The 12,680-nt window shown below is 33.4% G+C and overlaps 2 protein-coding genes across 12 annotated transcripts in view; one reads left to right on the top strand and one right to left on the bottom strand.

Moving 5' to 3' along the window:
• LOC106871763 (protein phosphatase 1 regulatory subunit 12A) overlaps window positions 1-2,366 on the bottom strand; it is a 216,364-nt gene extending 213,998 nt beyond the window's left edge. For all 10 annotated transcript variants that reach the window (XM_052978463.1, XM_052978462.1, XM_052978465.1 and 7 more), the window contains exon 1: window positions 947-2,366. In XM_052978463.1, coding sequence (XP_052834423.1) covers window positions 947-1,192 — 246 coding nt within the window. In that variant the 5' untranslated portion in view covers window positions 1,193-2,366. The remainder of the gene's footprint in view (window positions 1-946) is intronic.
• A 37-nt stretch (window positions 2,367-2,403) lies between these two features.
• Window positions 2,404-12,680, top strand: part of LOC106872158 (28S ribosomal protein S35, mitochondrial) — a 61,864-nt gene continuing 51,587 nt past the window's right edge. Inside the window, exons 1-2 of one of the 2 annotated variants that reach the window (XM_052978473.1) lie at window positions 2,404-2,605; window positions 9,218-9,300. In XM_052978473.1, coding sequence (XP_052834433.1) covers window positions 2,452-2,605; window positions 9,218-9,300 — 237 coding nt within the window. In that variant the 5' untranslated portion in view covers window positions 2,404-2,451. Of the gene's footprint in view, window positions 2,606-4,980; window positions 5,119-9,217; window positions 9,301-12,680 lie in introns of those variants that run through there. The other variant, XM_052978474.1, reaches the window with a different exon arrangement.

The following is a 12,680-nucleotide window of genomic DNA, read 5'->3' as shown; positions in this document are numbered from 1 at the left end:
ATATATATATATATATACATATATATATATACATATATATATATACATATATATATATACATATATATATATACATATATATATATATATACGACATGCTTTGACGCGTCGCGATTTAATATATTCGAACAAAATCACATTCTGATGGGAGAACACAAACAAAAATCGACCGCAATATTCATTTTACCGACTCCGGTGGGGGTTTGAACCCATGACATGATGGATATCACTATATACCGCATGTTATTTTGTCCGGTGCTCTACCCATTCCGTCATCCACCGTAATCTCTATATTTGGCACAACGCCTCGTTTTTCGCGGAAGGGTGTGTAGTTGATTCAATCTTACCCAGTATATGACTGGTATTTAGTTTAGAGACTCTGGATGGAGTAAAAGTAATTCCAACAATTGTTTTATTAATGCTACTTTCAAACAAACACATGCATAAACATTTGCACATACATACACTGAGAAATGTATAACCATAAACGTATATACTTTTCTCCATGCACATACCCGTACACCTGTTTATAGTTAAAATCGTATTAATTTAGAAACAAACACATATATACTTTGAGATATTGCCATAGACACATCTACATAAACTTGTATACAATACTTAAAACACACTTGGCCGTATAGAGGAAGAAATGTACATTCATCCAAATAGATATAGTTTTACACATATACTTCTACATACATATAAGCTTTCACACGACCCTCTCGCAGAGTTGTACAAGGAGCTCTATGAGATGAAGACAAGTATTTTGACAAACTTATAACAAATATACACATTCACTAAAGAGTTGGATAGCAATAAATACCACAAAATACTTTAAAATAACTTTTGTGTAGGCGTGTAGAAATATATTTATTTATTTATTCACATTCTGATGAAAAAAAATATATCTTTAATAGGTAAAAGAGAAAGTAGCAGAAAGGTTTACCTGGTGTAGAGCGGTAAGCCCATCCACATTGGCGGTGTTAATATCTGCTCCTCGAGCCAACAGTTTTATCACTTCGTCTTTATCTCCACTAGAACATGCTGCTAAAAAGACACAACCATCCTGAAAATTAACTCTTTTAGGTCGGTCTCGAACGCCAATCGATTCCCTATTTGTATCAGAGTCCGCCCAACGTTTCAATTGTTGGTTCCTTCTTGCACAGGCAGTTGCCTTATTATCATCCGCCATGGCAGCAAACTCAAAAAAATGTTAAGTCTCTCGCGAAATCTCGCCAGTTCACGTCGGAAGCTGTCCAGGGAACGTGTAAGAGAGAGAGAGGGGGGGGACAGCTAGATAGAGAGAGAGAAATAAGGAGAATGGGGTGTTATATGTACCCACCCGGCATTGGGTATGTAGTTGGAAGGTCAAGACCAGCCTGACTTTCAATACGGATTTAACACCATTCTAATAGAATTCTTTCATTTAAAACGTTAGTCACTTAATTATTCATTATTTTAATAAATTTCTCGGAGTGTCAGACAAAATTTTCATATGCAAAGCAAGTTAAACTAATTTAATGTCAACGATTATGCACAAAAAATAATTTTTTTTGTACTCTAATAAAGTATTTATAAATAAAATTTGTCCATTTTTATATTTTAAAGAACAACTAAACAAAATCTACTTAGACACTATTAATAAAAGTAACAAAATTAATTCGAAAGTTCTGACGCCTAATACATTTTTATTTACAATGTGACTAATTAACGTTTTTAACAAGCGAACTAAAAATAGATATAACATATATGAAGGTTAGCAGATATAATTATTTTGCAATTAACTGACTTTAAATGAGGAAAGGAGGCAAAACTTAGAACTGAATATCGAAGTTATAATTTATAACATGAGAAGTTTTAATTCGAAAATTTAATTTAGGTAGCGGTAAGAAATAAGGGAGAGAATTTAGAGAGAAACGTACACCAAGTATTTATACTTAGGATAATTATTTTTTCCTATAAACTATATCTTGTTATAAAGTGAAAACTTAACAGATAGATTTATGAAGAAAGATCGAAAATAATGACAATTAACGTGAGGAAATAATCTGATGACTTAATTTTGTTAATTTACAAGTTTTACCCAAAACATTCTTACTTCTTCCCGTCTCTTCGTCGTCTTAAAACATAAAACTGTATACCTAAATAGGATTTGATATCATATTTAACATTATTCGATAATGTATACTTAATTTAGTGGAAAGATCCGTTATCATGGTTTCACAAACATCATAATAAATTTCGTGTTTTCATCCGGGTTCTCAAGAAAAGTTTACTTTTACTTTGTTCAAAGTGTATATGTATATATATATATGTATGTATGTGATGTATATATCTTTTTTCTTTCTTTTCTGTGCTTTTCAACTAAAACCACGGTAGATAACTTCTCCGTTTCAATAAACAACTTCGCTCAGCTGCTGCTGCTTTCACCGTCTTACTAATTATATTATTATGGCTGCCACGAATGGAATCAACTTGTCGCTTCGAAATATCCTTCTGTCAAGAAAAGAAAACCTTTTCTTATTCTCTTTCAAGTGCCATTTTCATTCATCGAAAATCATATCTCATGCTCCTGCAACACAGAGTGATACCGCTTTACAACAAGGTATAGAAATTTTCGTCAGACTTTCATTTCTATACATTCCTTTTTACTGTCGTCGTTCTCCGCTAAGGCTGTCCTCTCCTACTGCTCTCAAAATACTTAATAGTAATGCACTTTACTCAACCAGAAGCTATTTTAAGAAATCATACATTTGTTTAGTTCATACACTTTACAATTGATAGTGGTCTAAATTGAGGTGTTGCTCATTCGTGCACATGCTGTTTTAGACTATAGAACATGTCGCAGTTTTCTTTTCGCGTTTGTTTTAAATTGACAGTATGAAAGTTGTAATTAAAAAAAACCTATTCCTATAATAAATCAAAGTAAATTATATATATGTACATGTATTTATGTATATATATATATATATGTACATGTACACACACACACACAAAATATCGATATACATATTTTAAGTTGAATGGTCCTGGTTAATGCCTTTGAAAAATATATTCCAATGTCATTTATTTTTCGTTTTGTAGATGTTCGTTGTATTTTCTATCTTTTCTTTAAATTAAAAATTGTTAGTTGTCACAATTTAATGCGTAATTGGAATTGGTTAGCAAGAAAATAAGTAATCTTAACTCTTTGTGATTTTGCATTTGATTGTTTTCATTTATTTACAATTGTTTTAACATTATTTTGTTTCAAATTTTACAAAAATATGACTTAAAACAACATCAAGAATGTAAAGAAAAGCATATCCCTCTTCTGTTCAAATATTATTGGTATTTGTTGACATAGGAACAAGCTTGAGAATTTTCAGACAAGAATACTATAAATATTGCTTTTTTTTTTTTTTTTTTTTTTTTTTTTTGAGTAAACATAAAGTTTTGTACGGACCCAAATAAGACCAACATTTTATCGACTTTGAAGAAACAAAAGACCAAGTTAGACAACGGCAGGATTTGAATTCTTAATGGTCATCTATTTAACTAAGTATACGAAAGTAATAAGTGCAACATTCTGCTTTGGCCTTCACTGATTGTTTGACCCCGACCCTCCCATCAATTGTGTTCATTCATATTTTAAACAGGTATCGTTTTATGGGTCAGTTTGACGGAACAAATCGATTACCAAAGACATTGTTTACGTTTCCGGATTGTAAACATTAACTACCATCATTTCTTGTTTAAAGCGGTGTGGTATGATTTGAAGAAGATTTGCTATTTCTAACAGATTATATATATGACCACGCAGAGCTTGCAGGTGCAGCTATTGTAGTTTAGCCCTAAAGTGAACTGTGACTGACCAGACCCGTAACGAAAGGCAATCTCGGATATCATCTATTTTATAGCGATGGGCTGTGATTTAGATGATATTTAGCTTTTATTTCTAGCATATCGAAGGCAGCATAGAGGCTCCCTGGTCTGCCGAATTGTGCAGTGATGGTGTGTGTATTTGTGTAGATGAATATGCAGTGTTCGGATGCCTTTTGTATGTGTATGCATTCGCCATGAAATGGACCTTTCGTCGGTTTCGACGAAGAATGTTCTAATTATCTGGACTACTGAGCTGCCTGTTCAAGGAAACAAACGGCGTTATTTGTATGATGGTGACGCTTGTTTACATCATAATGCAATGTGGTGAACATATACACATGTACAACACGTGTCTTTCAATTTCTGTCTATCAAATGCACTTTCAAGGCTTTGGTTGGTACAAGAGTATAGTAGAAGACACTTGCCTGTGGTGCTATTCGCTAGGACTAAACACAAAACTCGCGGGTTGGAAGTAAACTTCTTAACCCCAGAGCCTTGTCTGTGCCTGCTATAAATAATTGAATCAGCATTGTCAAGAAACTAAAATAATATTTCTTGTCTGTTAGACTTAATATCTCACTAAGCTCAGCACTACCACTGGGCCATTCTTTGCCGTTAACAAATTCCATTCTGTTGCAAGCACCCAGATTAAGCTCTCTGACTTGAAAATAACTGGTTATTTTAATGCATTGCATCCAACTTAAGTTTTGGTTTTGCCTTCTCTTTACTTTCATCAGTCTCAGCAATCTTGCAAAAGTCCTGGATGTTGCTATTCCTAAAAGTATTGTTGTGGTAAAAGTAGAAGACACTCTTAATAAAGATAAACTTTCTTGAATGACCTGAACTAGGAATATAAGAATAGAAATAAAGAATCAGATATATTCTGCAGTTTAGGTTTGACAAAGTAATAATAATAGAAATGAAGCTTCCTTTTCAAAAAATGCAATATGATATTAATAAATACATATTTTACACTTTTTTTCAATGCATGGGAAAGTCTTTTTGAAAAATATGTACATTTACGTCTTAGAACAATTGTTTAACTGTTCATCTACAAAATAGGGACTATAACTTTTTTGTTTTAACCAGAAAGACTGAAGTAAGCAGAGTTATGTACCTTGCTCGACAAAAACTGCTGTATCTTAATATTGAACCATAAACCATATAATCCAACAATGTTACAGCTATGTCTCAAAGGTTCCAGGAAACTATAGCTTTGAGATATTTGAAGTGAGTGTGATACACTGAGAAATGGTGAGTTCAGAGCAGTTATTTTATTATGAGATAGAACATACTGGAGCATGTTTCTAAGGATTGGAATAGATAACGGAAATAATCTCTAGGTATATCATCATCATCGTTTAACGTCCCATCTTGTAATGTATCTAGTGCAAGTTAGTTTGATGAATCTCGTGTTCCTCCAAGCTATACCTATGGAGGAAGCTGAACTCACTAACCAACCACCTGTCAGTTTAACAACAATTTTGCTGTTTGTATTATCGAGCTGAGCTGTTCCCTCTTTCTGGCACAGTTCATCTTGAGAAACTGGCTATTGAAAGTTAGTTGATTGACTTAACCATGCTCACAGCATAGAATTTAGAATTAACTAATCATTCCAGGAAACTATAGCTTTAAGATATTGGGGTGAGTGCAATATATTGATAGATGATGAATTCAGAGCAGTTATCTTAGGAGATAGAACACTCTGGAGCATGTTTCTAAAGATTGGAATAGATTGTTGTAAAACAATCTTCCCAGTAAAGATAACCTCTCTGAACTTGTCATCTCTTTCTCTATCTCTCTTTCTCTCTCTACAACACAAAGGCACGATTTCTTCTCATGAAAAAAAAAATAACTGACATATCTGACCACCTTTAGCCTTGGACAACATATAGATAAAACACTCAAAGTTGCTTACAAATGTATCTTTCCTGGTGACTCCATTTACATAAAATAATAGCTAAAATTTTGTCAAAGGAAGAAACTTCCTCTTCAAAAGCAAAAAAAATACTTTAATCAGTTGCACATTCTCAAAACACCTCAAGTAAGAATCACAATGAAGTACTTTTGCTATATCTGAAAGGTAATCACTGCTGCACATGCAAATATCTTAAGTTACATCTAAAGAGAATGCCATCCTTACAAATTTGTAAAACTCACCAATACATGACAAACTACTATCCTCTACTGTTGTTGCCCCCCCCCCCCCAATCTACAGTATCTACCTCTCTGAACTTGCTCACTTCATACCAACTTCCCACTGGCACATATCTTCTCCCTTGCATCACCCCTAATGTGTCTCATCCCTCAATCCCTACACTAACCACTTACCTTAATTCTTTCTGCTTTTGGATTTTTCTCTTCTCCCATGGTATTCCTACAGACATAAGCCTACTTTTGTTTAACTTGAATGTAAACTGCATTACCCTCATTAGTCCCAGAGGGCTTGCAAAGATCAAGTATGATTGACCTTTGCAAGCACTCTAGGGTTAGCAAGATTAATGACCTTTTAACCGACTTTTCCTCTCTATTTTCATGGATGTTTGCATCATATTCATACTACCCTTCTTTTCAATCATTTAATTTTTTTCAAATTTATCCCACAGGGACTCTCAGTGTTATTCCACAAACAACTAGTTTTCATTCACTATGCTTTCATCTTATGTGTTTAAAAGTGTTCTTTAACCTTTTCCCACTTACCTTTTCTTTGCTACTCAAAGATTAAAAAACTTGGCAGATGTGGCTGTGTGGTTAGAAGCTTGCTTCCCAACCACATGGTCTTGGGTTCAGTCCCACTGCATGGCACCTTGGGCAAATGTCTTCTACTATAACCTTGAGCCAACCAAAGCCTTATGAGTGGATTTGGTAGACAGAAACTGAAAGAAGCCCATCGTGTATATATGTATATTTATGTGTGTGTCTTTGTGTCTGTGTTTGCCCCACCACCTCCACTACCATTACTTGACAACCGATGTTGGAGTGTTTATGTCCCCAAAACTTAGCAGTTCAGCAAAAGAGACTGATAGAATAAGTACTAGGCTTACAAAGAATATCCTGGGGTCAGTTTCTTCAACTAAAGGTGTTGCTCCAGCATGGCCACAGTTAAATGACTGAAACGTGATACAGATTTAGTTGAAGCTCCTGATTTGACTCAATAATAATTCTTTCTAAATTTGGTACAAAGTCAGCAATTCTGAGGGGAGTGGGAAGTCACATCAACCCTAGTATTCAACAGGTATTTATTATATTGACCCTTAAAGGAAGAAAGGCAAAGCCGACCACAGCAACATTTGGTCTCAGAACATAGAGCTGGTAAAAATGTCACTATAGGTAAAAGCCTGAAATTTTAGTGGGAGGGATATCATTGATTACATTAACCCCAGTATTCAATTGCTACCTATTTTATTGACCCCCAAAAGGATGAAAGGCAAATTTGAATTCAGAGCCGCTAAGCATTTTTGGTAGTGTGCTAACAATTCAACCACCTTGCTACCTTAATAATAATAATCCTTTCTACTGTAGGCACAAGGCCTGATATTTGGGGGAAGAGATTAAGTCAATTATATTGACCCCAGTGCGTAACTGGTACTTATTTAATCAACCCCAAAAGGATGAAAGGCGAAGTCAACCTCAGCGGAATTTGAACTCAGAACATGACAACAGATGAAATGCCACAAAGTATTTTCCCTGGTGTGCTAATGATTCTGCCAGCTCACCACATTAATAATAGTAATCATAAGTTTCGAATTTTAGTACAAGTCCAGCAGTTTTGGGGAAGTGTGGTAAGTCGATTACATCAACCCCAGTGCTCAACTGGTACTTATTTTATCAACCCTAAAAGAGCTTGAGATTTGGGAGAAAGCTAGGTTGATACCATCAACCCCCATCAGTTACTGGTTCTTTATTTTTATTGATCCTGAATAGATGAAGAGGTAAAGTTGATCTTGGTTGGATATGAACATAAATGGTTGTAACATATACTGCAAAACATTTTATTTCATGCTATAACAATTCTACCAATCCACCACCCAAATAATCCTTTCAGATTCTGATACAAGGCCAGAAATTTTGATGGGGTGGGAGCAACTTGTTTACATTGATTCAAGTACTTGAGTGGTACTTTTTACTATTGAATCCCAAAAGATAAAAGGCAAAGTTAATTTCAGTGGCATTTGAATTCGGAATGTAAAAAGCGTGAAGGAATACTACTAAGTATTTTGGCCAAAGCATTAATGATTCTGCCAGCTTGCCAACTTCCTAAAAATAATAATAATTTCTAACAACCTAAAACTAGTGGTTCTCAACCAGAGTCCATATACGATTTTGTTGTGAAAATTTATCTGTAATAAATTGGTTACAATACTCAAAACATTTTAGTATTTTTATACAATTTCTAATAATACCTTATTAGGCTGGGGGAAAATTGTGTCATATTAAAATGATGCTTTTTTATATATTTTTGTGGTGTGTGTATTCATTCAGTTCATTATTTTAACACGGCGCACAGACTTTTTCCTCAACTTAGTATTATAAAAATGTAATTGAAGTTTTTAAACATCGAATGGCAAGGCGGATTCAGCTCAGTAAAATAGGAATCAAAGGGTTCCATTAGTAAAACAAGGTTGAGAAACACTGTTCTAAGCTAAAAAAAAAGTTTACAGAACTAGGTGAGTCACTTAGTTTGATTATATCATTCTAGTAGCTGGTTGTTACTTCTTTCTTTTAGTTCTATAATGTGGTTAGTTCCCCTCCAATTTGTCTTTCAATACTTCATTAAAACTATTGAACACGATTTATAAATAAAAACAATCGGAAATTCTTGAATTTTATATTCTTCGATTTTCACTTCTAACATTAGAAATCATTAGGATATTTAATTCACTTTATAATTATTTTATAAATACTAAAATTGCTAGTTTTTAATATCAAAATGTTAATTATGTTGTGTTACATGATGACATTTCTGTTAAATAATCCTGAATTCATTTCTATTAAATAGTATAAATATTATTAGAATGTTTTTAGGACATCCAAGATTTTAACACTTTTAACGATTTTTGTGTTTCCATTAACGTAATGAATAACAAAAAATATCCAGTATAATCAAAACAGTGCTCATGTCTGTATTGTTATATAAATTTATATGACTGTGTGTGTATGTGTGTTTTAAGAGCATAAGATATAATTTGACTACTTAGAAAGAGAAAAGTGAAGACAATGACATGAAGAAGAAAAATAAAAGTACATTGGCAAAATGAAAACAAAAACTGTGTTTAATTGTTAGCCTTTCTAATATATAACCTTGGTCTTTTTTTAATTTCATTCTATATTTATTGATTTTATTGTTTGACAGAACATGAAGAATTTAGGGTGCTTGAGATTCCAGGTGCTAGCATAAAACAGAAGAAAGGAATGCAGAAAAAAAGAAGAAAAGAGGTAATCAATTTTAGCTTTTCATACTGTTCTCTCTCTCTCTCTCTTTTATACATGTGATTATATTTGAAGAATTACTTTTTTACAGCTGGATGCTATTCATATGTAGTAACCACTCAGCTTTGAATTTTTTGTTTAGCTCTGATCAAGCTGAAAACTATGCTCTAAAGCACTTCAACTATAACCACCCTCTCTAGAATTACATTGATGAATGTGTCTTTTTATTTATTTATTTTTAAGTAGGTAGAGGCTCAGCGAGATTTGGCTGCTATTTCCAATTTGCTGAGCAACTACATTGCTTCCTTCTTGTCTCACGATTGTCAAGTTAGAATGAGTGCTATTTTCTCACAGCTAAATTTAAGCATTGTAGAGTTATTCGCCTTGTTTGAGAGAACAAGAAAATTGTTAAGACTTGAACATGGGTCATGGTTAGTAATTTGATGCAAAATCTGTGTAAGTATATAGCCAGTGCAAACATACTTTTAATATACTCTTTTACTCTTTTACTTGTTTCAGTCATGTGACTGCGGCCATGCTGGAGCACCGCCTTAAGTCAAGCAAATCGACCCCAGGACTTATTCTTTGTAAGCCTAGTACTTATTCTATCGGTCTCTTTTGCCGAACCGCTAAGTTATGGGGACGTAAACACTAGCATCGGTTGTCAAGCGATGTTGGGGGGACAAACACAGACACACATATATATACATATATATGATGGGCTTCTTTCAGTTTCCGTCTACCAAATCCACTCACAAGGCTTTGGTCGACCCGAGGATATAGTAGAAGACACTTGCCCAAAGTGCCATGCAGTGGGACTGAACCCGGAACCATGTGGTCGGTAAGCAAGCTACTTATCACACAGCCACTCCTGCGTCTATGTTAACTTAAAATTTTGTTTACTAAACCCTAATCTCTTAATTGTTTATTAGTGGTCTTTAATCATATCTAACATATCTCCCAAATTGTAACATTAGATAATGACCTTCGTGCTCTATTGTAGGTGCTTGATTTGATCATATATACTTTCAGTCTCACCAGTGATGCCAATAAGAAAACTTTTAAGTGGTCATTCGACCTGCTAGAAATAGCAGTCAAATTGTTCAAATTGCAACAAACTGAATAATGTAGTTTAAGACACACCCCTAAAAATATGGGGTGACTCATAATATGCCTTTCATCATAGAGCTGCTCAATCAGTGACAACTTGGTGCTAAGTAACAACAGTCTTGAGATAACATCCTTTGTCTTCCTTGCTGTAGGTTAAAATTATAGATTGTGTTGTGCTGCAAAACCAAGTACATGACAATGTTTGATATGGTAATCAGCTTGTGGCTTCTTCGTTGCTAGCAAGACCCATTTTGTATATCTTTGTCTTTACTCCTATTTATGAATGGCTTCATATATGAGCAATAGGCACACATATCCATATCTCTGGAGGTTGTCCTGTACTTGGATGATGATAAATTTCTGAAACAATTTTTGTCTGTCTCACTTCATTGTACTTCCATTACTATTGACTCTCTTCTTGACACACTACTGTGTTTTATTCCCTCTATCTTCTACTAAACTCACAAACTCTTTATTAGAACTGCATTCCTCTGAAATTCTCTCCCTGACAACAAACATACTGTATTTCAAACTAAAAAATTAACTAAACTTTACCTGCCTATTCCAGAATGGCTATCTTTAACTCTGGATTCTTCTTACCCCTTTTCTGATTAATTGGTTGGAAAAAAAAACCAGAAATCTTAGTCACTGTCTTCCTTAACCCATTAGAATTTACTGGCCATATTTAGCCAAAATATTTTACCTGTTCATTGCTTAAACTGGCCAAATCTGGCCTCTCACACCAACCCTGCAATATCATTCTAAAAAAATTAAGCTACCCCATCAAAATCTCATAGCTACAAGATAATAATGTGAATAAATAAGCATTACATTTGACAGAATAATTTAAATACTGAAGGGTTAAACTTTCTAAGTGTAGTCATTCTTTAATATAAGCACCATTTTGTGTCTATTTTGTATCATAATTATTACTATTTGTGCAGTGGAATATATTCATGCAGTACTATTCAGTAGTCATCACTCACTCCTAGTAAAAGCAACAATCTTGTTGATATGATGTAGGGCTACCAGTTCAAAAGTTTAATTAATCCTTTAGCATTTAAACTGGCCCAAATATTCTACCTGTTTTATGCTCAAACTGACCAGATCTGGCCTCTCACATTTACCCTACAATGTCATTCTAAAATTATACAATCACATCAAAATTTTGAAGCTATACGATAATGCATGATTAATTGAAAACAATGTGAATAAATAAGCATAATCTAAATGTTAAAGGGTTCATATGTGCTGTGTAATGTGATAATGTATCCAATTCTACAGTACTTCAGTTCATCTAGCTTTGAAAATATTAAAAATGTATTTCTTTTTATACACAAGTTAGAGGAGAAAGAACAGTGTTCATGAACTTTTTATAAGTTCCCTGAGACTGGTGGGACTGGGATTTGAATGTTTGCAACAGATTGCTGTATGTTGAAGGCATTGAATGACATTATAACAGTGTTAAACCAGTTGACTGATTAAGTCTGTCACTCAAATTGTTACCAGAGTATCTGGGAATGTTAACAGTAACAGATCAGCATGCTTGTTAACCAGTAGAAAATATATATCTCTCTTTTGCTGAACACAGTGAAACATGAGCTAAGCTCTTATTCTCAATAGTTTCTTAAGGATGAAGAGGTTTTAAGATTTTTGGTTTTAAACTCACTCTAAATGATTGGATGTTTAAATCTTGTTAAGCAGTGCTTGAAAAAATATTTACTTCATGTTGATGTGAGAAACAAGCTGTTTTGTGAATTTAGAATTTTCTTATAAATTGTTGGAGAATACATTTCAAATATTTGGCTATCTTTACTGTATTAAGCACACATTCATAAATTTGGTATAAAATCTAGCAAAAGCACTATATTGGCTCATTTTCAAATGATTGTGTGGTTCTATCATATCATTAAAAGTGAATTTTAAAATAATTAAAATCTTTATTATAAACAAGACTCAGTTTGGAGGCACTTAGATTCAAATTTTATAACTTTATCTTGAATCAAAAATTAGTTGATATTCAAAATTAAACTTTCTTTAACAAATGATAAAACTGTATATATATATATATATATATAAAAGATGGGGGTGGAACTAGCACAGAAGTAAGTCTAAGACATTTCAATTTAAGTGGGATTTTAATAAAAAAAGTATATAAAGAAAATATTACCAGTTTCAATGTATCTCATCTTATCAAACATGTTCTTAACCCCCAGACAGAAGATTAACTGTTTTTACTTCAAATTTTTACTGATATTTGATAAGATGAGATACAT

The sequence above is a fragment of the Octopus bimaculoides genome, chromosome 2 (assembly GCF_001194135.2).
Source record: "Octopus bimaculoides isolate UCB-OBI-ISO-001 chromosome 2, ASM119413v2, whole genome shotgun sequence".
NCBI classification, from domain to species: Eukaryota; Metazoa; Mollusca; class Cephalopoda; order Octopoda; family Octopodidae; genus Octopus; species Octopus bimaculoides.
The sequence above is the reverse complement of the archived record's forward strand: the minus strand, read 5'-3'. Positions and strand labels throughout refer to the sequence as shown.